Below are 27,963 nucleotides of genomic sequence, written 5' to 3'. Positions count from 1 at the left end.
CTAAAGAATTCATTCACAGTATAATAACCTTTCATTATCAGATACTCTTTTAAGAGTTTTTTAAATACTTTTGTCGATTTTGTACACTTCACACTGTCAGGTAGCAAGTTATAGATTTTGGTACCCATAACCATAGGATTATTTGAAGATATCTTCTTTTTGTGAAAAGTTACATGAATATTGTATGCATTTCTTGTGCCATAGGGGTGAATTTCTTCATTAGTATTAAATTTATGAATATTTTCTTTCACCAAAATTGCTACACAATATATATGCATAGATGCAATAGTTAACAGTCTTAGTTCTCTCATTAGTGGTTTACACGAAGTCCTTTGTGAAACACCCTTTATACATCTAAAAACTTTTTTTTGAACTAAAAAATTTTTTGGAGTAGGCTTGGGGAGGCTCCCCAATGGACTATTCCATAAGAAGCTCTAGTGTAAAAATTTGAAAAATAAACAGTTTTCAAAACATCTTGAGATACAGTGTTATAAAGAAACCTAATTTGATAGAGAACAGAATTTAGAGAATAGCACAACTCTGAAACATATATTCTCCAGCTTCCATTATTTGCACATATAAGCCTAGAAATTTCACTTCCCTGGCAAGTGAGATAATGTTATCTTTAAGAGTTAATTCTGGCATATTATTTATACTAATATGATTGAACAGCAAAACTTGTGTTTTACTGGCATTAAGTTTTAGTTCATTGTTTTGACACCATTTGCAATACCTACCTATAATAATAATTTTCAATCTGATACCTACATTTGTATGGTCTGCGGAGAATAAATTATTATTAATATTATTATTATACTCACAGTTGGGCAGTGGGAAGCTGTCGATGAAATCTGTGAACTCAACGTACTCCATCCACTCCAAATAATCATCAAGGTCTTCCTTATCCTCGACCCCTCCACTGATGGCACCGACAACTCCTACTTGGGGGGGGCTTGCCCTCTGCGAGGTTGAGGGCTCTGAGCTGTCAACGGCAGGGTGTCGGACGGGCGCTGGCACCTTCCTCGGCGACTTATCGCTCTCGTGATTGACCATCCTCTCCATCATACTTTCTTGACTTCTCACTTTGACCAATGGCTTCGTCTCCGCCACCTGTGATTGCAAACGCGATTAATACCCCAATAATAATAATAATAATAATACGTACATCATTCACAAAATTTAATTTACATCACCCAAAGGCTGCAATAGAAAGGCTAACACTACCCCGCTATATGGGAGGTAGAGGGTTAATAGATTTACAACAGCTCCTCAAAAACCAAATTCATGGACTAAAACATTTCTTCTACGATAAATCAAACAGTTCGATGCTTCACAAATCAATAGTATATGCCGACAACAAATTAACACCATTAAATCTAAAAAATGGCACGACCGATGAAGCAACCAACACAGGAGCTGTCCTATTAAATAGAAAGGTAGAAGTATGGGCCCAGAAGGAATTACATGGACGACACATCAATGACCTCAATCAACCATATGTTGATAAAATCTCATCAAACAAATGGTTGTCATTGGGTGAACTTTATGGAGAAACCGAAGGGTTCATGCTTGCAATACAAGACCAGGTTATCCGCACTAAAAATTATGCAAAGTACATCCTTGGTGATAAAAGCATAACAGATGACAAATGTAGAAGGTGTTTTCAAGTACCTGAAACAATCCAGCACATTATATCTGGCTGTAAGATGCTAGCTAATACAGAATATTTAAGTAGACATAATCAAGTTGCAAAAATTATCTACCAAAAACTGGCCTACCAACACAAGTTAATAGATACTAAGACCCCATATTATGTGTACCACCCTGAAACAGTGCTTGAAAACGGCGCATTTAAAATCTATTATGATCTGCCTATTCAAACAGATAACTATAGTTAATAATAGACCAGATATAGACTACATAGTTGATATTGCCGTGCCACTGTCGCATAACATCGAAAAGACAATTACAGGCATCCCCCGAGTTACGTACGTCTCGACTTACGTAAATCCGTACTTACGTAAGCGATAACCGTATTTCAAAGGATTACGTTAATTTTCGAATGCAAGCGCGAAGAATTAGATATTCGCTCGTACAACCTATTGTAGAAAAAATATCGAATAGTTATCTAGTTTTTTACGTGCTAAAAATAACAAAGCCCCATTTTTGTCATTCCTCCAATGAATTTTCATTGATTTCTGTAGAAAAATCGCTTATAAATCCCAAGTCAGCAATCAATGTGAAAATTTGCAGTTCTAGCGATGGATGTGGTTGTGCTCATTCCTGTATGATACAACTTCTTATACAGCATGCTCACCCGAACTCCGACTTTCTACTGTTTAAAAATTGTATCCTTAAGTTTGGACATTTCCATCTGTGGAATTAAAAGAAAATGAAGTTCAAGCAGAAATCTTTATTGCGTAAAAGAATTGATTAGTACCCACGTAACGGCATTGAAATTTTGAGTGTTGCCAATTGGCAATGAACGCCGCAAAAAAGTTAAGAAAAAGTTGACACACGATATTAATTGCGTAATTGTTTACATGTTTCTGGCGGAAAATTTTATTAAGCTGAATTTTCTCGTTCTCTCATATTGTGTGCAACTGTAAATGAATATTGCGTCATTGAAAGCTTACCCCACTAACTTTGTTGCACGTTAATTACGGAGTTGTCTGAATAAAACCTCACTTTTAATTAGCTTCGTACTTTGGAAATACTCTTCAATGTTTCCAGCGAAGTAAATATTCAAATGACGATATTTTCACGTTATTTTATTGAGATATGAGAGAATGAAAGTATGTTTCCGTGCGTGAAAGATTGAGAGTATGTGCGTGTGAATGTATCTGAAATACATATAGCAATTTACTGGTTTTTTTTGTGTGTTATTTGCTCGTAATCATAGATACTCCTCCTACGTGTATTAACTGTGACAGTGAAACCACCAGATTCATCGATCAACGTAATATATAAAAGGCAGCAGATATAATGATTATAGGTAGGTAGACAATGAATTCTTTGGGACTTAGATCGCAGTATAACATAATGAATCAATTTAAATATTCAGTTTAGTAATGTAGTGTTGAGATACCGTACTTTCCCGAATCCACGCGATCAGTCAACTCTGGGAATAATATTACGCATTTTGATTGGCAATGCTCGAGATGAAACTCTCAGACTATATTAATGTTTATCGATTTTGTATCTAATAACGTAAGAATACGCGGTAGAGTTCATGAATATCGCAGTGAAATGAATGAAACTTCACCGAGAACGTACCGCGCATTTTTCCGCTGAGAATTTCACCGCACCGATCGCAATCTCTGAAGCACTAACGCAAAGGTTCGACTTACGTAAATTTCGACTTACGCAAAGTCTGACGGAACGCATCTCTTACGTAACTCGGGGGATGCCTGTACAGGAAAAATTAACAAGTACCAAGAATTGGCAATAGAAATAAAAAGAATATGGAATATGGAACAGGTTTATATAGCTCCAATTGTCATCTCAGCTACCGGTATCATTCCAAAACATATACAAAATAGTTTCAAAATACTCAACCTCCATCCAAATACATACATCAAACTGCAAAAGGCTGTAATAATTTCAACCTGTCATATCACGAGAAAATTTCTCAACCCAATTCAACAGTAAAGAGTTACCTTGGTGAGAACCCGTGCTCTTAACACTAAAGCTACTCAGTGAAAACTGAAGAAAATTAAAGAACAAAATATAATAATAATAATAATAATATGTATGCGCTAAAAGAGAACCAAAAGAAGGAAAGGTTGGTGCAATCACTCACCGCATTGGTGTCCGAACTGGGCGGCTGTGGCAGAGAGGAACTCTTGTAGAGGGCCAATCGCTTGGACTTGTAGAAATCGATCAGAGTCGTGAGGCAGGCCTGGCACACCCAAGCCGGGAAATCGTCGCCTGGAGCCACCTGTGATTGGGAAAAACAATTTTACAAGGGCTACTTTGGGAAGCAAGATAACTAGTGACGGGAGAAGCAAGAAAGAAATTATCAGCAGAATAGCCCAGGCGAAGAGAGCATTCCACCAAAAGAGAGACCTGCTTAAAGTGGGAAACTTAAGTATGGAAGTAAGGAAACAATTTATAAGAACCTACATCTGGAGTATGCTCCTATACGGAAGTGAGGCATGAACAATGACCGCAGCGGAGAAAGCAAGGATAGAGGCCTTCGAAATGTGGTGCAACAGAAGAATGATGAAAATCAAATGGATCGACTGAGTTAGTAACGAGGAAGTCCTAAGAAGGGTAGGAGAGAAGAGAAGCCTCATGAAAACCTTAATAAGAAGACGGAACAACCTTAGAGGCCACATCTTGAGACATGATGGCCTGATGAAGACAATCGAAGAGAGCATTCCACCAAACGAGAGACCTGCTTACAGTGGGAAACTTAAATATGGAAGTAAAGAAACAATTTATAAGAACCTACATTTGGAGTATGCTCCTACACGGAAGTGAGGCATGGACAATGACTGCCGCGGAGAAAGCAAGGATAGAGGCCTTTGAAATGTGGTGCTACAGAAGAATGATGAAAATCAAATGGATCGACCGAGTTAGCAACGAGGAAGTCCTAAGAAGAGTGGCAGAGAAGAGAAGCCTCATGAAAACCTTAATAAGAAGACGGAACAACCTTATAGACCACATCTTGAGACATGATGGCCTGATGAAGACAATCGTCGAGGGACAAGTGGAAGGCAAGAATGGAAAAGGAAGACCTCGGACAAAATACATGGAACAAGTAAAGAGAGATGTGAAAGAGAAGAAATACGTAGGTGTGAAAAGATTAGCTGATGGGAGAACTGAGTGGAGAGCTGCGTCAAACCAATCCTGGGATTGTTGACCGGTGATGATGACAAGGGCTACTGTCACTTCGCAATACTGTTCAAGTTGACATCGAGTTGCTGACCTGACAGTAGATAGCTACTGGACCTGGCTACTCTCATGACAGTAGCTCTCGACTCTCCTCACCCACTCACACAAGTTTGAGCTGCTGCCGTGATTTATATGAAATACTTATTTTTGCACTTTTTCATCCGCCATTTCATAACTTTCCGTCTCATCAACGGAATCTTGTAATTGATTTATAACCCACTTCCTGTAGTCATGTTGACTTGAAATTTTTAATACAGATCAGAATCAGATAAAAATGCATTCTTACACTATCCCTCGGCCTTCATAGGCATCATGTGCCACCATTTTTGACAATTAACCTTTTCCCTACTATGCACGTAAATATACGTGTGGACTTTTCCTGACCCGGGAGACGACGGGCGTATATTTACGTGTCCTGGCCAGGACAACGAAAGCCTTATATATACGTTTGCTATCTCTCCTTCTTTTAGGGCGGTCGTGAGTTTACGTCGTATTTGTCTCGGGACCCAACCCTGCGGGGTTTAGGATTTACCCTCAGAATCCAGGAGCAGGTACCCGGACCCCTCGCCTTTTATTACCCATCTTAGCAGTAAGGGACAGCGGTCGTACAATTGTTTATCCAGTCAGTTTTCTAAATAAATATTTGTTCATTTCTCATATAAAATAAACTAAGTATTGAATAATTTGTCTTTTGAGCTGCGTTTAAAATTTTTAAACGAAATTCTACGATAAATATTAACTTATATCTCGAGTTATGTATAAATATCAACATGGAAATCGTTTCTGCAATAAATGCATAAATATTGACCTTAGAACTTCCTTTAAAATTTGACAATGCTCATAAAAAAAAGAGGAATTCAATTCAAAGTCTGCAATTTACGTGCAAGCAACAATTAAGCATTTGCTAAATACGTATAAGCAATACATAAGTTGACCGCGAACCAATGCCGCAGGTATGGTCGTAAACCCGGAAAGGAGGGAGCACAACTACTCTCGGAGTCCGAGATAATGCGAAGTCCCAGCGTGGAGGGGTCGAAAAAGGTTCAGCGAGACCCTTCTCAACGAATGTCCTCCAAAAATGCTCCGTACCACGAGAAAGAAGAGTCTCTTGGGGCTCAGTACAGCAGTCATGCTAAGACGAAAACTCCGCAGTCTCGAAAGGGTTAACATTGACAGGGTTCTCACTCTGACTAAATTATAAAATTCACAGTTTTTTTTCCATGTTTTCACGGTCTAAATGTTGCCAAATTCTCGGTCTGTAGATACGGCATTTTAAACAAATATGATCGCATAACAATCACCGACTGCACGTTAACTAAAAATTTAACGAACGCGACAGATGCCGTGGATGCAAATGCAGCAGTGAAAGTCTCTTTCTCTAATGGCGTCCCTGCTCCCATATTTTTCGAGGGCATGGCCTTATTCCTGCTTTGTTAGGTCCCGAAACTAAGGCTTTGCGAACCCACGCCCGTCATAAAATGGTAAGAGCAAAGAAAACGTATATTTTTACGTATAAGAAACGTCCAACTGCATATTTTCATCGTTAGTAGCGAAAAGGTTAAAATTTATTTTAATGCAATACCGAATTTCCATGTTTATTTTTACATTGAAATTGAGATATTAGTTAATGTTTATTGTAGAATTTAGTTTAAAAACTGTAAATGCTGCTCAAAAGACAAAGACTTCAATTCTTTGTTTACATTTTTTGAGAAAGGAACAAATATTTATTTCAAAACTTGACTGGATAAACAATTGTATGACCGCGTGTGGGCACTTTGATTGTGTGGATGATTGCTAAGACTCCGCGAACCCACGACTGTCATGAAAAGGGGAGAGTTATGCCTCGTTAACATTCAGATTGTCGGAGCGATCGTCCTAACGATAGTTGGCCGAACAAGCGGTGTGAATGCATGCTCCGACAATAGTTCACGTAGTTCCGAACGTTGCCACTCTACGATGGTTAGGCGCTGGTAGACCGGAAGAGGAAGCGACAAGAGAAAGACGAAAAGTTCGTGGAGCTCAATTTTTTTCATGGATTTGTCCGAGGAAGGAAGAATATGGGTGGAAGAAAAAAATATTCGGTAAATACACTTTGAACACAGTTACATCTTGACCCTGCATACCTCAACAGCTTCGCTAACCGTCAATTTCTCGTTCGCTTTAGATGTCAGCGCTAGAGGGCAGCACAGGTTTTAACAATCGTCGTGTGAATGCACGATAGTTCCGACAATTGCTCGAACAATCGTAATCTGAACGAAGCATAAGGAAACGTTTATTTTCGGCATTTGTTCACCTGAGTAGGTAAATTTCCAATGAAAATTTGCGGCTTTCGTCTCCCGGGTCAAAAAAACGTCCTGTCGCATATTTTTGTCGTTCGCGGCGAAAATGTTAATTTTGAGACATACGTGACTTTGGACCAGTCTCTCAGATACCCAAATTACTTTTGTTGGTACTTACTTTGAAAGATAAGAGCTCATTGATGATGTGGTACACAGGGAGGCCGTGATGTTTCTGCATGAAGATATTTCGATAGAAGCGGCTCACGTTGGCACACAGACGACATAGACTGTTTGTGGTCTTTCGCCTTTCCTGTCAACAGAATCGATGAGAAATGCAAATGTCATGGAACATTAAAGTAAAATCCACATTACACCAGTGGCGGCTTGCCCACAAGGACTCTCGGACGCCACCCCTCACAAAGATTTGAAAAAGGAAATAAAATAAATACCCATTCAATTATAATTACAGTGGAACCTCGATAAAACGACACCCCATGGTGCACCAATAAACACTCGCTATAGCGAATTGTCGCTTTACCGGAGGTGGTGCAAATAATCGCCAATATATACCTCATATTACTCCTTTATTTTTATTTTCTCGCTTAGACGTGTTTGGTGTTTTTTTGGCCACGGTGTGTTCCATCAAATGCTTCCTATTCATGCAACTCATGGACGTGCGGGTATGCTGACGACTGCTTTCTGCCGCCCGAGGAACCAAAGAAGATGAAGCATTCGCGAATGCTAATGCCACAATATTTTCACCAAAATTAACTACTTATTTATCGAACGACAGTTTACCACATAAATTTGAGACTGAGCACTCCATTAACTTCATTTCTAACAGATCCAGATCTAACAGGGGCCAGATGATGATACGCTGTATCGAAACCGGTCGCAATATATTTTATTTTGTGAAACAGCTAAGCGTTTTCTTAACCTTTGTGCATCATGAAGGAGTTTCACCATGTTACGCCAACCACCATCGCATTTCTAACAGATCGCTAGCAATTACAGAGATTAAGGAATCTTGATGTAAGTTTTTCCGGCGGTGAAACCCTCGCTATGGCGAGAGCCAACACCAAAAGGGCCTCGTAAAAACAAAATTTTTAACATGCTTATTATAGGATCAATTGACGGTGCATCGGCTATCTCTCGTAATAGCGGGGGTCTCGCTATAGCCTGTACTCGCTTTAATGAGGTTCCACTGTATACATCTACTTAACCAAGGTGCTTTTTCAGTAGGGTGGTTTTCTGTTATTTTTTTATTGCCTAAATCGAAAGATTATCACTCCTGGGGGTCTATTCTCTAACTCGAAGCGCGGTAGCTTTCTGGTGGTAAGATGCTTAATTAAGCTACTTGCTCCCACTTGTATTCTCTAACGCTGAAGCTCCGGCGAAGGGAGCTTGCAGAAGCTACCGGTAGCTTATTAGGCTCCAACCCTTATTCTCTATGGGATTTGAAGCTACTTCCGTAGCTTCAAACTAGCTACCACGGTAGCTTCGCGAAGCGCGCCCTCGAACCCCGCGCTTCAGCTAGCTACCATCAAAATACATAGGGAATTCCCATAGGGCCATGGGAATTCCTATGAACCGCCGTGAACCAAGTGGCGCGTGTCGCTAATCTTTTGTTCTATCCCATCAGTCTTTCTTGACACGGCTAGCGATTGAGTGGTAAACAAGAAAAGTGTTGACTATTTTTGTTGTTTTGCGTAATTATTTTCTTTAATGAGGTCGGGAATGCTGCGTAAATTATTTGAAGCCTTCAATTATTGTATTCTTAACAAAGTAGTGGGCATGAGTGACAAATTTCGTGACTAAACATATATGTTTCGGAGTGAACTATCGATCGCGTTAACTAGTTGAATTCATTATTTGGAGAAGAAAAATGTTACTTTCAATCGTTTTATATCACGTGAAATCTTATTTTGCATGAAGTCATTACTAGTGAGAAGAAAAACCCCGAAAACAGTGATTATTATTGATGTTGCGAGAGACTGTTGTAGTGACGGTACAAATTGATGCGTTGAAATCATTACCAATGCCAATGTATCCACTGCACAGAGATGGATGTCTTATTTTTGCAAGTGTTTATACATTTATGATTAACTTTACCGTGCATTATTAGCAACGATCTTTGTTGTGAAGTGATTGTGTGAAGAGAGTTTAGTGTTACATAAATGCAGACCGGAGAGAGGTGGATATATTATTGTGTTATAATGCAATGTAAGGTGTTTCATGATAGTTATTAATAAATTTTTTGCTCTTCCAATGAATAAATGTGTTCATGATATCATTCTGCTTTCATTTGTGTGTCTTTGGCCGTATATACGCATTTAATTTCAGTGCCGGTAGTTAAGTTGGTGTATTTGTTTTGAATTTTGAGAAAGTGTAGCCATGGATATTCCGGAAGCCCACGGAGGAAGTCATCACAAAAACAATAATATAATATGACTTTAATATTGGGAGAAGGAACTACGTTTAATAGGTTGTTTTTTCACAATGATGGTCAAGTTCTAATGAATCGCCCTCGCTTGCAATAGTGCAAGCTTGGCGGTTGGCATATAATACTTATTCATAAAACCATTTAAATATTAATTTAGCCGTCGTGAGAACGGCACGACAGTAGAGTTTTGTGTAAATATCGATTGAAGCATATTGTGAGCCTAAAATGATTGCTTAGGCCAATCTGAGTGAAATGACGTAACTTTCAAACATAATTTTCTCCACCTTCCCATTAACTTTGTTGAAGATATTCCCGAAATAATATACACTTATCGTATGCACATGTTATTGCGATATTCTCTCGCAGTGCAAGAAGGAACAATCTCTGCACAGAAACAGTTGGTCATCAAAATTTTTGCATCAAACAGGCAAAAGCATAAGGAGCGCTGAGTGTAAAGTTCTCGGGAATTAGAACGACAATGTGATAGCATTGGTTTAATGTGTTGGTAGTTTACTAACATTTTCTCTTCATTATATTTACATGGCCTACATGATTATCAATCGTGACATAAACTGCTGCATCGATCGAAACTATTGAATTGATATAAAAGCCGCTTAGCCAAATATAATTATGTCTACGTATTTCTATTATTATGAAAGCTGAAGGCACTCAGCATTTCGTAATTTACAAAGCACATTAATTTCAACTAGAAGAAAAAGTCAGCCGAGAACGACTACATTATGATTTTCCCGCAGGTTACGAAATGAAACGAGTGATTTCATTGGTTCTATGAGTAAAAACTGAGTTCGCACGAAATATTTCTCATACCCCATATCCGGTCTGAGAAAGCTACCAGAAATTCTCGGTCTGAGAAAGCTACTCCCTGTTAGAGAATAAGGTTGGTAGCCAATTCTGGTAGCTAGTTCGAAGCTACCACGACGGGAGCTTCGAGTTAGAGAATAGACCCCCTGGAGTACCTATTTCACAATTTTATATTTTTAAATGACGATACAGCGAGTCCTCGTTCTACCTCACCCCGTTTAACGTCATTTCGCGATAACGTCACGAAAATTTTGAGACCGTCATTCATTTATCGCACCTACGCTTCGCGATAACGTCAAGTCTTTTAAATTTCGCGCGAGAAAAAAAAGCGAAGCGGCGGGCGTTGCAGGTTATTCGTTTTGTGGGCGGAAATACAGTCAGTCTAAACGAAGTGTAAAACGGTGTGTTTATAGTTAATTGTGATTACGGTTTTAGCAAATTTTCTGCAAAATGAATTCTTGGGTAGGTGCGCAAGGTTTTACTTGACATAATGGTTTTCGGAACCTAAAAAGTGATTTCAAGGAATTTTTCCGTGTAGAACTCGGAGTTTTTGTCGTCACTTTTTTTGCCATGTTCGCAATAATTTTGGTTCCTGTAACTGCGATGATGTTTCAGCGATGATGATGCCCAGGTGACGCTCGCCCGGGCGACCACCATAGCAAAGCCGAAAAGCAAATGCGGGAAGATACAAAAATGGAGAAGGATTTACGTCAGTGCTGCTATTGTCGTCGATGAAGACAGGAACTCGTATTTATGCCTTAGCTTGGCATTCCCATCATAAAAAATGCCCCAGATATGACACGCTAAAATTTTTTCACGTAGGAATTGTGAGGTCTAGGAGCCAATATTCACTTTTTACATTGTTTCTTATGGGATATTATGTATTGATTAACGTCATTTCGTTTATCGTCACATTTTTCAGGAACAGTAAGTGACGTTAAACGAGGACTCACTGTATCAATTTTTGGCCAACTTCATGTAGCATTCTCAAGGGTAAGATCTTTTCAAAATATTTTTATAAATATTAAGGAAAATGCAAAACAAGTATTAACAGAGGATAGTGTAATTACTTCCAATGTTGTGTTTAAAGAGGTCCTCTGACCTCAATTTGTACATGAACATCCCAATTAAATTTGTACGTAAGACCCTGCCTTTTTTTCTACATTTTAAAATTAGAAACGCGCCTATCCCTCTGTGGACCTGCATTGAAAAGAGCGGGGAAGCACGCTGGGAGCAGATGCATCACACTCGTGATATTTTAAACAAGAAATAAATTCATCCCAAAAGATGTGAGCTCACCTTAACGACGTCCTCTCCCTCCACAGTAATTTCTTCATCTGGCTCCAACTTTATGCCCTTCTGGCTCGGCTGCAAAGCAAGAGTAAAACATAATGTTAATTCGACAGAATTCACCAATCCATTTTTAACCCTTCCGTAAGTATGTCTAGAAAACTTATCCCATTTATAATTCATAAATTTCTATACTATATTCCATAATTTACAAATAAATTCAGAGGTAAGGAAAGAAAGGGATAGGAACATGCAATAGAAAAAGGATGAGGACAATGGTGCTGTGGTAGATGGAAAAATGCCAGAAAATCAGAGGGTAAAAATGTGGTCCGACTAACCCAGAACCTCCTGGTTGCTGGCCAGGTACTCTACCAGTTGAGCTGCCGGGACACTTAGATTTGCCATGATTTCGGCGGGGGTTTACGCATAGAAAACACCCTTTGCTTTGGCCCCAGTCAAACACTTTTTTATATAAATTATTCTTAGGTGTGAATTAATCTTAGGTAACCGAAAGGTGATAGGCAGAGGCTAGCCTCCGGGAAATTCATTACTTTTCAGAACTCCGCAGTGTTCACTTCATGAGTTAGTTTGCTGTGTTGCATAACGTCTGTTGCCTTCATTTGTTTTTTGTGTCACAGTTCCCTTTCCCAGTCTTATTTCCTTTAACCTTCCGTCAGGTGCAATATATGAACTCCAAAGTTCAGGCGCAATGTGCCTGATAGGCAAATATACAAAAAGACATTATTAAGTCAAAGCATGGCTCAGAGCTGCAACTTGAAACGTTAATGCACTATTATCAGTGTAGTCTAACACTCAAACGATGTCTTGCGTGTAGTATATACACCTCTTTTCACCCCTTGACACAGCTGGAAACCGATCCACCTACGTAAGATTTAATGTGCTCTTTAGGTAATTATGTTTCACTAAACGTATTCAAGTATCGAGTAGTAAACATCGTTGAAGCATCATTGTATTGTCATTCTGGATCCCGCTGTTGCAAAGTGAGGCTACCTTGGGGCGAGGCTATGAGTGCTGATACAATGCAGGCTGCTAGCAGGTAGCATAGAGTACCCTGCTAGCAGGTAGCGCTTGGCTTTAATTAGGATTATTAATACCCTATCAAACAAAGGAAACTTTCAGACCATAGGTATTTTTGATGTGTGATTATTAAGACATGTTTCCCTGAGCTCTGTGCCTCATGCATGCATTGGTAACCTCAGACGATGTATAACTCCTATCCTCTCATGTAGAAACTAGGTCCCTGTGACGTCACGTGGAGTGGAATCGCATGGGCGCCAATCTGGCCTTTTTCAGATGCAGTTAAATTTGACCATTAACATTCGTCTAAACCGGTATTTCTAAAACCAAATAATTTGTATATTATAAATACACTAATGGTGGGTAACGAATCGCAATCAATGCCTTTCTGTGTACATTTCTATCAAAAATGTATCCTAGCATTAATGCCGCAACTCCGATGATTTTGTGTCCAATTTCATTTTTTATAAAGGTCACGCAAAATATCGAGCGAGAGTGAAAATCGTGCACGGATAATCCGCAACCTGGATAAACTGCAGCCAGATAATCGGGAGTCTGCTGTAATAGTAATATTATTCTTTATTCCATTGAGGTTGTGTAGAGATTAGAATGGGTTAATACTTGGGTTGCCGGCCTCGGTGGCGGCGGGGTAACGTTCTCGCCTGCCAAACTAGAGGTCGCGGGTTCGAGTCCCGCCTGGGTAGGTTTCCCCGATCCAGGGCATGGTCGTTTGTTACACTTGTTTAACACCCCGGTGTAAAATGGCCAATAAGAGCTGTATCCGGTGGTTTGAGGATAAAATAAAATAAAAAAAAAATACTAAAACAAAATATGTATTGAGCAATTCCACGTAAATGTCATACTGATTGGTTAAATAAAAAAAGTGGTTGGAGGCTCTGATATGGATCAAAATTTGTGCTATAAAGTCTAGAATTTCGTTATTAAGTGCTGACACTAGCATGAGTCGCGTGTGTCTCTGATAAGAGACATTTTTTTATGTGCTCACCACAGTTTTTAGCCACATACTAAATTTAATGAGTCATCTACATGCAAAAACATCTGTTTCGCTAATTGATTTTTATGGCCACTGTATTAATAATTTTTTTCTATTTTGAGGTTCGTTCATTATTTTGAATGATTTTATAAGGGTTTTTGCACAAATTTGTTTTGTTAATTTTGAATTAAAGAAGTTATTTTGTAAAATTTTTTGGCAGTGAATAAATTTATACCAGAAGGGAATCACAAAAGTCAGTCCATGACATTTCTGGTCAGTCCGTGACGATGCTTTTCAAGAGGAATTACTCCTCTGTAAAATCAGTTACTGTAATGGGCTTTGCAGCATTATGGAATTTGCATTTGTTGTTCTGAGACGTATTTTACTGAAACTCTGATCACTCTTTGTTTCAGAGCAAACCTTAGAGGTTTTACTCTGAGCTGAAAGTTCGTTTCATTTTTGTCAGTCCGTCACAGTGAATTTTAAGTCACGAAAGTCCTGTATTTTTCAAGACAAAGTAGTGTATCAACCAAAGTTAAACTTCACACCATTGTGCAGCAATTTGGAAGTTGAAAAAGTTTTGTATGGCAGTCCGTTCGCATTACGTGTGTTCTTAAAAGTTCAAAAACGCATTGTGACGGTCAGTCCGTGACGCGTGGAATCGCCCTATTACAAAAATATACAAATCACAAAATGTTCATATTACAAAAAATAAAATACACACAGTATTTTCTTTAATTGAATAAGAATTTAGTTCCAAATGTCATTAAAGTATTGTGCAGCCCTGTGAAATGCTTGTTCGAGTAGAAAAGCCTTGACTAGTTTCTTGAGCGTACTAATATTTGTAACCTCTTGTAACCCTTCCGTGACCGTGCCTAAAAATCTTACTCGAACGACTGCTGACGATTAAAAACGTGGCTGCGGACCACCGGAAAATGGCCATTTAAGCAAAGTTAAAAAAATCGTTATTTTTCATCGCAGAGACACGGTTCAAAGACGTACTTGATTGCTTGATTGGCAGGAGTGCGATGAAAACAATCATTTTTTGATCGTCGGATTGATGGAGTGATTGATTTTCAAAATACAGTCAGAGCGGTCACTTTTCGCGAGGGAGGACCCCTGCTGGTAGGGATGATGAGACGGTCCTGCGTGGGTGAGCTCGTCGAGGAAAGGGTCCCGGATTAGCGACCCTTTTGAGGGTGTACCACGCCCATCCACTAAGTACCAGCTCCATGGGCCCAAAGAAACTCATTTTAACCTTTTTGCCGCATGTGAGGAGAAGGTTTTCGGAGATTGAACAGCAGCAAAAGGATTAAGGAAGCCATTGGAATGGTCTCCCCATGATTCAGTGACCGTGCCTAGAAAATTTACTCCAAATACCTGCCAACAGCAGTGCGAGGAAACTCAGTTACCCCACCAATATAAATTGAAGTTTTCAAAAACAATTTAAATGTAAGAAAAAATAATTTGTCGCCTAAATAACGAAAAGTGGTCGTGCTCAAATACAAAAAAAATATGAAAGTGATAAAATAAAAAAATTATAGGACATAATGTGAGGGATTTTATTAATTTATTATTAAACATTAGTTAATAATAATAATAACCTTAGTATAAAATAAGGTTTTAACCGGTATATTTTGCTTTTTTGGGACATAACCCCTGATTAGATGAAATCTATGATGATGAAATCTAATTTAATTTACTTTTGCAACAAGAATAAACAGCAATCACAGATCTCTGTCAAGACTGATGGTAAACCTATTCCACAAAACCTCAGTTCCTCTTTCCTGGGTGTAACTCTTGATAATCAAATATCTTGGGAGGAACATATTCAGAAGCTTCGCAGTAAATTGAGTTCTGTCTGTTTTTTGATCCTGTCTATCCGAAAAACTGTAGATATTGATGTACTATTATCAATTTATTATGGTGAATTCTACTCACATGTAATGTTTAGTATACTCTTCTGGGGCCCTAGACCCAATTCCAAAATAATCTTCAAAATTCAAAAGAGGATACTCCGTATTATCGGCAAGGTGCCTGTTTATGCTCCATGTCGCCCTCTTTTTAAAAAATTCAACATTTTACCTCTCCCCTGTGTATATATGTATGCTGTAATTGTCTGTGCAAAAAAGAATCTTTCGAATTATGCAACAAATAGTGATTACCACTGTCATTATACAAGGAGTTCTACAAGCCTTCATCAAACATTTACAAGAACCAAGAACTCAAGTTATGCACCTTGGCACATGGGCCTACTGCTATTTAACAAACTCCCGCCAGAAGTGAAGGGAGTCAAAAACATATACCGTATTTTCCGGCGTATAAGACGACTTTCTAGCACCTAAAATCTTTTTTAAAAAGTCGGGGTCGTCTTATACGCCGGGAATGTGGCAGCAAGGAGGAGGGGTGGCCGCACTGAACAAACACTTCACACATTTGCAGAACCCTAACCCTAACCCAGTGCTGAGATCTAATATACCAGGCTTTGTGAACTTCCATGTTAAAAGGAGGCCAAGGGAGAACCAAGCAAGACAATTAAACCAACGGTCGGAGGCACTTCAACACAATCAGCAGAGGACAGTTGTGAATGCAATGCATTAACAGGTGCGTGAGCACGGAATATAAATCAGACAACTGGCTTTAACACTGACATACGAAGCAAAAGGCAGTACACTACCTCCCATTCGAAATATGGGCACCACACCCCGAAACACTACGATGGTGCTTCATTTTCACTTTATAAAATTAAAGACATCACACGGATCACGAGAGCTCCTGACTTGCCAAGACAACGAATTCAAAACGTGGTCACGTGGTAATAACGGCCGTGGGGCCACGTGAGCTCTACGGAAACCCTGGATGTTTTGTGCAAATTTGTTATAAAAGCCTGGAATGACATTGATGCAAAAACAGTAATCAAGTTTTTCAAAAAGTGTGGCATATCAAATTCGTTAGATGGTATGGAGGACGACTACTTGTGGCAAAATGAAGAGGAAGTCGAAGCTGAGACCACACCATCTGATACGGAATTTGATCCATATGATGATTGCCTTACAAATGTAGAACAAGACGTTATTGATGTACTCATGATATCAAATGACGAACAGGAGGATTTTAAAGGTTTTTAAATGGAAATTGCGTTGCTGACTCGCAGTGACTTGCGAGCTCTCTCTATCGTTTGTTAACTTCCTTGTATCAGACTGCTTTAGGAAAAGTTTAATCCACTTGCACTGTTTTAGTTTTATATGTTTTATGAGGAACTGACTTATGTTTATTAGTGACCGTTTTCATGCTATCATGTCATGCCATGATGTCATAAGCATATTAATTAAAAATTTCTATATTGAAATCAAATCTGATGTTTTTTATTTACCGGTAGTGTGCGTTGGAAAAGGGGTAGTCTTATACGGAGAGTATAGCACGAATTATATATTTTAACAAAAAAGTTGGGGGTCGTCTTATACGCCCAGTCGTCTTATACGCCGGAAAATACGGTATCTCTTCAAATCAAAGCTTCATGAGTTTCTTTTGAAAAAGTTATTTTATTCTGTGGATGATTTTCTTCATCCATAACACCTTGCTTTTTACATGATGTATGGTAATACCTTGTAGTTTTTTGTATCTATGTATTTTTGTACCATAATTGACGTGTCCTATATTTGTGAGAACAAATCGCCGGACAAATAAATTATTATTATTATTATTAGTATGGAACTCAACGGTTCAACTTTCGTTTATGTTTTCAGGAACGCATTGTGCGTGAAAGTCAGGGACTGTCTGTAGGGGAAAATAATGAATAACAACATAGGACAATGACAAAAATCTATATTTATGCATACAACCTAATATTTAAGAGAGGAAAACCCACTTTCGTTATGGGCCCAAGAGAATCATACAGCTTAGGGTCAGTGGCGTAGCCAGGGGGTGAGTCTCGGGGGTCCGTATTCCCCCCAAAATATAAAAACGCAATTATATTTCTTAATAAAAGAAAACAAATCATTGAAAAATCATGAATTTACAAATTATTTTTTTAACAAATGAAGTTTTTTCGATTGTGAAAAGTGTTAAAATTAGTTTAAAACCCATTACTTGGTACCCTATTTTTCAAAAATTTTTCCCCCCTGGTTTTGGACCCCCACCGAACGAAATTCCTGGCTATGCCATTGCTTAGAGTGGTTCAACTGACATTCCCCTGTAGAACTTACGTCACTGATTTTCTGCAGGCACTCGAGGGCCGTCTCGGCACATCTCTTGAAGCGGTAGAACTTCAAAGTGGTCTGGTGGCATTTGTTGCAAATGTACCTCAACAGCCCATCATCAGGAAGTATCTGCAAATAATTAGGTTTCGTGAGAGTTGCGTACAGTAAACTACAGTATCCCGGAAAACACGGATAACTCAAATTTAATAAATGTATGGATGCCTGATGAAGACAATCGTCGAGGGACAAGTTGAAGGCAAGAATGGAAAAGGAAGACCTCGAACAAAATATATGGAACAAGTAAAGAGAGATGTGAAAGAGAAGAAATACGTAGGTGTGAAAAGATTAGCTGATAGGAGAACTGAGTGGAGAGCTGCGTCAAACCAATCCTAGGATTGTTGACCAGTGATGATGATGAAATATAATAATTATAACTCAAGTGTTTTTGGCATCAGTTTTTTTTTGATCCTGCTTCAAATCACAATTTTTTATGACAAATTGGTTCGTATTGGGAGTGTAAAAATTTTAATATAAGTTTTAAAATAGTTAAGCATTCAAAGAAAAATTAAACAAAACAATAAAAATGGCGTAGCAATATTTCATGAATTTTTGATTTATCGCGGTCTCCCAGACTGCACGTCACTGGTAGTGCAACAAGAATTGCACGTCAATGGTTAAGGGCTAATGATGGGGAGAGACGACACGAATAATTGGGAAACACGGACAACCCAAATTTTCACTAAAATGTCTTGCAATGTTCATAATTTACCTAAAACAAACAAAATATTATTATTTATGCAGTTATTCTGTTATTTAGGAGTGCTTCCCGGACTCAACGAGAGCTTTCTTCGCCAGTTCGCGATCCATTAAGCAGCAATGACATGGTTGTACTTGTATTATTAACGCTCCATGTTAGGCCTGGTTTTGAAAACCACCCATCCGTGGCTGTGATATCACGGATACATTAAAGTGGTTTGCACAAATGCTTCAAAACACTGCTCGACGTCGGAAACTACACTGGGTGCTTTCCATTCATGCGACTCACGCGTCGACTTGTGTCGACTCGCGGTAACTGTTTATAACTCTCCTATTCCTGTGCGTTACCGTTTGTTGACTTGTGTCACAACAGTCGGCGACACACACCGAATGGAACACGAAAACTGCGACGCAAGTCGACTTGTGTCGACGTGTGTCAATGAATGGAAAGCACCCACTGTCAGGCACCACACCACGTAATTGCGTCACACACAAGTTGCTCAGGTTGCAACTGCTGCGGGACGTGTATCCGTGATCACAGAGCATGATCGCGCACTGTGAGGCTTCGAAAACGATCCCGAATGCAGCTACCGTGCAATTGCAATGGGAATAATAAGCCCGGTGTGTATCTTAGCATTCAAATGCAGTATTTCCGGTGATTTTGCGCCCAATTTCATTTTTTTTTTAAAGATCGCGGAAAATATTGAGTGAAAATCTTTCACGGATAAACCACAGCCGGATAATCAGGGGTCTGCTGTAATTATTATTTTCAGCCATACCAACCCCTGGGGGTTTCCCCACATGGCAACGAACCTCTCAGAGACGTCTCACTATGGTCTCGAATATCGCATTTGTCACGGAGATGTAATCGTGAGATGTTCAGGAATTTAAAAAAAAAAAAAAAGTATTTAAACTTCATGAATGCCTTCCATATATATTTTTTAAAGCAATTCTGCAGTTTTGATTATTAAAATCACGACATTTAACATGGGTTTCTTATTTTCAAAAGGTCATCCATCAAAAATTTGTCGCTAAAAATGATCGAGAAAAGTATAAATAACTGGATAATATAAATTTAATTATTTTTTTGCCTAAATTTATAGCATACCATAGTACAAAGTCTCATGAGCAATCTCAGAGACCATTATTTTGGACATAGTGACATATCTCAGAGAAGTCTCAGAGATGTCTCTGAAGCTCTCAGAATGTCTCCGAGACGTATTTCTGCTACCTGGGTCATCAACTTACCCCCAGCTGGTAAATGTCGTTGATGATCTCATAGGTAAGTTTCCCCGACCTCTGCCCTGCAAACAAGTCCTTGGCCATATTGGACGGCTCCTGGCAGATCCTGCACAGTGCTGCCATCTCGTCCTCACCATCCATAATTGCAGCCGTCTTGGAACAAAATGATGCTGCCAATGTCACGGCAAAGAGCCAATATATGAGTCAAACTACTCCAGCCTGAAAAAAAACAAAATTATACTCTTCATTCCCGAGGAAGTTGTAAATATCTGGAGACGTTGTTTCCCAGTTTTTGGCACAGTAAAAGTTCCGCCATCGTGGTTTGACAATAGGGTAGTTTCATTCATCAAAGAAAACGAAAGGCATTGATTGCAATTCGTTACCCAACATTAGCTTATTCATAATATACAAATTATTTCGTTTTAGAAATACCGGTTTAGACGAATGGCAATGGTCCATTTTTATCCTCACTTGAAAAAGGCCAGATTGGCACCCATGCGATGCCACTCCACGTGACGTCACAGGGACCTAGTTTCTATACGAGTAGATAGGAGTTTTACATCGTCTGAGATTACCAATGGATGCATGAGGCACAGAGCTCAGGGAAACATGTCTTAATAATCACCTATTAAAACTGGCTAAGGTCGGAAAGTTTTCTTTGTTTGATAAGGTACATATTAATAATCCTTATTTAAGCCAAGCACTACCAGTTAGCAGGGTACTCTGCTACCTGCTAGCATTCTGCGTCGTATCAGCGCTCAAAGCCTCGCCCCAAGGTCACCTCACTTGCGGCAGTGGGAACCAGTACGACGTCACACGAGAGTTTTCCCGGCATTCATACTTAGCTGTCACGTTTTCTCGCGCTTGAAAATTTCCACTTTTCATTTAATCGTGACAAATAGATACGGTCATTTAAAAAACTAAATGCGTGAAATACGTACTCCAGGTGTAATAATCTTTCGATATAGGCAATAAAAAAATAATAGGAAACCACCCTATTGACACAGGTCTACAATCCTGTATCACAACATATGATTCAATTTTCATTCTGTGAAATCAATTTTTATTCATTTTTTTTAAATTATAAATTTTTTACGTCGTTTCTTCTCCCAACATTTGACTCAAAATTCTACCGCATAATAACGAACAAATGAGGAGGAAGTTCTAAGCATTGGCAACGCGTGCAAATACGCATGTTCGCAACTGCACACCCAAAGATGAATGAATTATAAAAGAAAACAAATGCATTCCTTTGCAATGAGAAAGATAAAAATCCTGTCTACATATGGATGAAATATGAAGCTCCAAACGCCACTGCTATCTCCTTGGCGAATTCACCGCTCTTGTAAGTGTGTGTGATCCCGTGGCATCGTGCCGGCCGTATATTCGGTCTATGCGATCGCTTGTGGGTTCTCGGGCGGGACAAGATAAGAAGCGGGGGGGTATGTGCTGTTCAAATGGGTGCTGGGAGCAGACTCAAAACGACACAAATGTGCACAGTCATATTTGGTGAGTAACTCGCAGGTAGGGTAGTGGTGTAGCCGCCACGTACACTACCTGCGCTCAGGATCCTGGTCCGTCAATGCATTCAGTGCCATTTAGCAGCATCCATTTGAACTTCATGCCCTTTTCCATCAACGTATATCAACTGTAATGCACACCCTGGATGTTTAATAGGGTGGGCCGAAAAAAGGTTTTTTTTCCTGATCAAATTTGCCCTATGCAGGAAAGTTGCCAAATGATATAAGGATCTCGCACACAAAATTTTTTTCAAATCGGATAATATTAACCACTGCCGCCCGAGCTCTAAAGTTTAAAATTTTGCGAAAAATCAGGCTGATTTCTGAATCAAACGGCTATGAAGGCGAATTTTATGAAAATATAGGATAATGGATAATATCAAAGAGTGGATACATGTTTATAAATTATGAAAATGAAATTTGAAGTTTTTTTGACAAAACCTATGGTTAAAAAAATGTCTATGAATTAACAACAAAATTGGATTATAGACCACCCGCACAACACAACTCATTTTTGCCTAAATTTCTAAAATTCCATTTTGGGGGCAAGATTGCAGGTAAAATAATATTTATTTCGATTGAATTTAATTTTTTAGCAAATAAGTCATCATATGGTAGTAAATAACCCCACAAAAAGTAATAATGAGGTAAATTATTTGAAATTAACATCAATCATAATGACGAATAACGTACCTGTGGAGCTATTTTCAACAAGAAATTCAGCCAAGGCTGAGAAAAAACATAACCTGAACACCAAGCATTTCACTAAGAAGCTGTCTGCTAGTTTCGTAAAGAAACTACCCAGAACTCACCACGAGGAAGAGGCTACCATCGAGTTTCACCCGTGTCCCCCCCAGCCAACCTTCCAAAGGATTACGGGAGGATTGACGCAATAGTTAGAATAGAGGGAAAGCGTACCGTGGAGTGGAGTGCGTGATATTTGTTGCACCCGAAAATTTCATGGGTAATGATTTGCCCACTTATGAAGAGATGATGAAAATGTTTTTGTCCTCTCGGTACATTGAAGAAGAAAGTTAAAATACCATTATTTCTCTGCCGGGAATCGCGGAGACAGTGACTTATGCCATTGAAGGCATTTGGCATAGATCATCTATCCCAGTTTTTGGATATAGGCAAATTGTTTGACAAATTATTCAATATCATGGAAATAATCGCAGTATTATTCGATCTGTCAACAAGAATGCTTTCATTGATCTGAAGCAAGACTTTCTTCGTCACGCACGTCAGGTTTTTGATGTTGCGGCATGTAAATTGCTTTAGTGAGACTGATTCTGTTTGTGACATTCTTTCGAAAATGCCTTGTTTAGAATGGGAATTCCCTAAGGACAGAGAAGTGGTAGGGAAATGATAATAGGCGCCATCGATCTGCAGGAGACCAAAAATAGGAAGACGAGGCTTTGCAGGTTGGAAGGAAAAAAGGAACACCCGAATGATCCACCCTATTTTGTCATAACACTTCTGTTTGGAAGACTCAGGTGATGAAATGACATTGAACGATGAGTTATGTGATGCAAGTGAAGGAGAGGATTTCATGGAAAGAGGTTAGTGTAAGTAATTTGAAATTGCCAAGATTTGCATCATCCTGTGAATAATTCTGCACATCAAACCATTCCTCTGCAGAACTTGCATCTGCGCACCTAATAGATATCGGGTTGGTTACTCAAGGAGTCAATGTACTTTTTGTTGACAAGAACAAAGTTAGAAGGAAAAGAGAAAGATTGCGCACGTCTCTTCGGAGGAATGTGGGAACTGTTAAACTGCAAGCGCTTTACTTCGACGAGAGGAAAGACTCTGCTTTCGTTTATAGTCAATCAAAGTGAAAAACAATAGGTGAGGAGCATGTAACTCTCGTTCAAGAGCCCGGTTTACGCTACTTATGGCATGTCACCCCATGTGTCAGCAAAGCTATTGGCCTCTAAGATTCCATAACGAATTTTCTAGGGGAGGAAATGATCATTATCGATGGACTCCAAGCAATTGTGTGCGATGGAACTGAGGTTAACACCGGAAGCCATGCCGGAGTAATCAGGAGAATGGAAATGGCCGTAAGAAGACCTTTGCATTGGTTTGTTTGCCTGCTTCATTGCAATGAACTATCGTTCAGCACCGTCAAAAGAACTGATGACCCTGGCAAAATTTGTTATCGAAGTTTACGCTCCAATGCGGTTTTCAATAAAATTGAGACAATATTGAACAGAAGGCCCGAAGCATATTATGAACATGATTCTTCTTATGAAACATATAGATAGAGACATCAAATGACGCCGCTACTCTATGATTCAGGGAAATGTAATTTTGCTCACGCAGGGAATATTCTGCTTGCAATGTTAGCCGATGAACGCAGACAAATCCGTGCAATGGCGATCACAAATACATTGAAATCGAGAGAAACTCAGCAGGAGGAATTGAGGAAATTCGAATTTTCCAAAGCTAACCTTCGATCACCGAGTCGGACATCGAAACGACGGCAGATGATGGAGTTCCTGACCCGGTGGCGATCCCGAGAACTCTTCACTCAGCCCATTCGCCGGGAAAGCACAAAATCTTTCTAACCTTCGATGCTCAAAATTATATCGACTCGGTTGACTGGGAACCAATTGAGGTAAATCAACCACCAATAATAGCTGGGATGACAAACAAAAACTTGGAAGACCTTGTTACGGAAAGATCTGTATTAGAAGTACCTTTTCCTTGCCATACACAAGCAGTTGAAAGGATGGTACAAATGATAATGTTAGCATCAAAATCCGTGTGCAGTATAGAACGCAGGCATGGACGGGCATTATCATGCATAAGAGACGGAGAAATTCAGCCGAAATTCGAAAAAAATCACAAAATAATTTTGTCAGAGTAATTGATGTGCTTTCACAATCGTGTCCTTCGGAAGGTTGGCTGGGGGGACACGGGTGGAACTGTAAACGGGTAAAATGATAGTTCAGGCATAAATGATTTGCAAAAACAAGATTTTCCGTCACTATACATAATTTTTGAGAAAGCCATTAATGAAATCAAAGAAAAGGAATTGGGAGTGAATATCCATGGAGAAAAAATTAGCATGCTAAGATTTGCCGATGACATAGCCGTTAAAGCAGAAACAGAGAAGGATTTGAAAAATATTCTGGCTAATATGGGTAGGATAATGAGTAGATATCAACTGAAAATAAGCACGAAGAAAACCAAGATCTTAGTATGCAGCAGAAGAGAAGAAGTCAAGACCAACATTAAAATAGGGAGGCAAAAACTGATAGAGGTGGATGAATTCTGTTATTTGGGAAGCAAGATAACTAGTGACGGGAGAAGCAAGAAAGAAATTATCAGCAGAAAAGCCCAGGCGAAGAGAGCATTCCACCAAAAGAGAGACCTGCTTACAGCGGGAAACTTAAATATGGAAGTAAAGAAACAATTTATAAGAACCTACATCTGGAGTATGCTCCTATACGGAAGTGAGGCATGGACAATGACCGCAGCAGAGAAAGCAAGGATAGAGGCCTTTGAAATGTGGTGCCACAGAAGAATGATGAAAATCAAATGGATCGACCGAGTTAGTAACGAGGAAGTCCTAAGAAGGGTAGGAGAGAAGAGAAGCCTCATGAAAACCTTAATAAGAAGACGGAACAACCTTATAAGCAATATATCTTGAGACATGATGGCCTGATGAAGACAATCGTCGAAGGGCAAGTGGAAGGCAAGAATGGAAAAGGAAGACCTCGGACAAAATATATGGAACAAGTAAAGAGAGATGTGAAAGAGAAGAATTACGTAGGTGTGAAAAGATTAGCTGATAGGAGAACTGAGTGGAGAGCTGCGTCAAACCAATCCTAGGATTGTTGACCAGTGATGATGATGATACATAAAACTTCTTCAATGTTCCTTCACTCTGTATTTAAAATTCTACCAGTCTTGCAAACATAACACATACAGCAGTTCTCACACTTTAAATTATACATTCCACTTCTGTCCATACGATAATATTTTTCTTTAGAATGAAATCTTACCAAGCATCAATGGGTTATAAAATGAAACATTACAACTATTTTTAGGGACAACATCTGTAGCTCATAAGAAATGTTTCTAATGAAAAGCATTTTTAGTCGGGACCATAAATAGTGAACTCAATTGAACAACCATCAGTTGTGCGACAAAAGTGGATTTGCCTGGCTATACAGCACACTATATCATACAGCTATTGGCCTAATTTAAGTTGATTCCTAATGAGCTGATCTAACGTTATTGGATCGTTACTTAGTCACCGAACAACAGCACACAATATTGTTTCCAAAACATTCAACAGAGTTTAGTTTTGTTTATTTTTAAGTAGAATTCACAGGATGCTATTACATGTGTGGGTATATTGCGGTCTTTAGGGTTCATAGTATCTACCTTGTTGTATTTGTAAAAAAAAACAAAATCATATTCTCTATAAGAACTACTATATACACAGTTACAACACAAGGTGTAAAACAAATATTCACACTGCACAAAGCCATACAAAATTACACCTTGAGGGCCCATACAGAATGGCACTGACATGCTACAATAAACTACCCAAAAATATAAAATCAAGAGAGAAATTGGAAAAATTAAAAAAAATAGTAAATTTATTATTGATAAACGAGTGTCATTATGATATAAATGAATTCCAAGGAAATTGATTATTTTAAGATAAATTCATACGTGCTAAACGGGTTTCTGATGCATAATATTGTACTATGTTGTGATATATGTATGTGTATTGTAACAAATGATTTAAGATTTATATTAGACTCATCCTATACTTGTAACATACCAGTCTCAGGACAAATAAAATTTATTATTATCCCCATGTGGGGCTGCAATGAATATATTAATTATGTATTAGCATTAAAATTAATCTTAAGCAACTAACATGTCCTCGATTGTCCTCCTAGCATGGCCAACCCACAGCACTATCGCACTGTTATCCGGAATGGATGGGAACACTGACACAATTTTTCACAACAAAGATACAGAAAATTTGAAGAAATAATTAAAATTAATAAGCATTACCTAAATAATGACATAAATACCCAAAATTATCAATTAAAGAGTTTTCAGGCTAAGGTAGTGACAGAACGTCAACTCATACACAGTGAATTTTTTCCGAATACCTTCAAAATTTTCTTCGAAGATTACAGTTGAATGAGTATTGAGGATTCTTTGGAGCTTCTTTAGCATGAAAATCACCAGGTGACGCCTGAAATAAAGTAGAAGAGCAAAATATAAATTCCATGGCCTCGCGTTCACTTCATGCACCATCATAATTAGTTTCCATGAAAGTCGCATAGTAACAAATTATTTCTAAAATTTCTATGAAAGGAGAGAATCAAGGGCATTCAAAGGGCAAGCGAAAATTTATACTTAAGGTAATGTAAGCACCAAAGTTTGTTACCTTCTCCGTCAGCTATGCTGATGGATTATGACCGACAAATCCCTTTATCACGATTTACATTAACACAATCACAGCATAAGAAATTAAATTATAAGAGATTTAAAACTTCAATCCACAAAGATTAACTCGATACTAATGGCTCCAAAGAAGTATAACTACTCCCAACATGTTTAAACTGCTGTAAACAAACTTTTGAACTTCCCATAAAAACATGTAACGCGGAACAGCTTCGCCTTACATGTCAGGGCATGAAGATAGTTGTGTTTTCCTTCCCCACTTAATCTCTTGGCGATTAAATAAGAAATATTCTAACAATATAAAAATTCCAACTAACAGAAATCCACTCTAGTTCACTTATCGTAAATTTGAGCCATTTGATCGAGTCGATTTGAGCCGAGCGCATCATTCTACTGTCAACTATTTTCTATGATGTCGCCATCTATTTTTTTGATTATGAAACATCTGAAAATGTTCTTCAAGAAAAACCGGCAAATTCAAATTTCTTAAACCCGCGTACCTTGGGAGTGCAGAGAGGAACCCTAATTCCATCCCATTAAAGGCTGGTTTCTGTTGTTTTTCTCAATCGATTTTCAAAAATGTCTGCGGCGCGGTGATGAGTGCCATGCGATCCACCTTTTTCCAATGCTTTGCAGGATTTTTGTAATAGGGTGGTTTCCTATTATTTTTTTATTGCCTAAATCGAAAGATTATTACTCCTGGAGTACGTATTTCACGCTTTTAGATTTTTAAATGACAATATCTATTTTTCGCGATTAAATGAAAAGTGAAAATTTTCAAGCGCGCGAAAACGCGATGCTTAAGTATGAATGTCGGGAAGTCTCTCCGCGTGACGTATTTCTGGTTCCCCCACCCGCCCTGCGAGGTGACCTTGAGGCGAGGCTTAGCGCTGATACGACGCAGGCTGCTAGCGGCTAGCCTAGTACCCTGCTGGCTGGTAGCGCTTGGCTTAAATAAGGATTATTAATAACTTATCAAACGAGGAAAACTTTCCGACCTTAGCCAGTTTTAATAAGTGATTGTTAAGACATGTTT

General features: G+C 38.8%; 1 protein-coding gene across 2 annotated transcripts in view; it reads right to left on the bottom strand.

Moving 5' to 3' along the window:
• The window catches only part of LOC124172665, a 58,574-nt gene extending 31,258 nt beyond the window's left edge, over positions 1-27,316 (bottom strand). Inside the window, exons 1-8 of one of the 2 annotated variants that reach the window (XM_046552120.1) lie at positions 26,911-27,316; positions 26,630-26,715; positions 19,969-20,181; positions 17,971-18,093; positions 11,743-11,811; positions 7,357-7,488; positions 3,803-3,940; positions 822-1,110 (exon numbers count right to left, since the gene is read on the bottom strand). In XM_046552120.1, coding sequence (XP_046408076.1) covers positions 822-1,110; positions 3,803-3,940; positions 7,357-7,488; positions 11,743-11,811; positions 17,971-18,093; positions 19,969-20,103 — 886 coding nt within the window. In that variant the 5' untranslated portion in view covers positions 20,104-20,181; positions 26,630-26,715; positions 26,911-27,316. The remainder of the gene's footprint in view (positions 1-821; positions 1,111-3,802; positions 3,941-7,356; positions 7,489-11,742; positions 11,812-17,970; positions 18,094-19,968; positions 20,182-26,629; positions 26,716-26,910) is intronic. The other variant, XM_046552121.1, reaches the window with a different exon arrangement.
• Positions 27,317-27,963: the final 647 nt, after the last annotated feature.

The sequence above is a fragment of the Ischnura elegans genome, assembly GCF_921293095.1.
Source record: "Ischnura elegans chromosome 13 unlocalized genomic scaffold, ioIscEleg1.1 SUPER_13_unloc_2, whole genome shotgun sequence".
Classification (NCBI taxonomy): domain Eukaryota; kingdom Metazoa; phylum Arthropoda; class Insecta; order Odonata; family Coenagrionidae; genus Ischnura; species Ischnura elegans.
The sequence above is the reverse complement of the archived record's forward strand: the minus strand, read 5'-3'. Positions and strand labels throughout refer to the sequence as shown.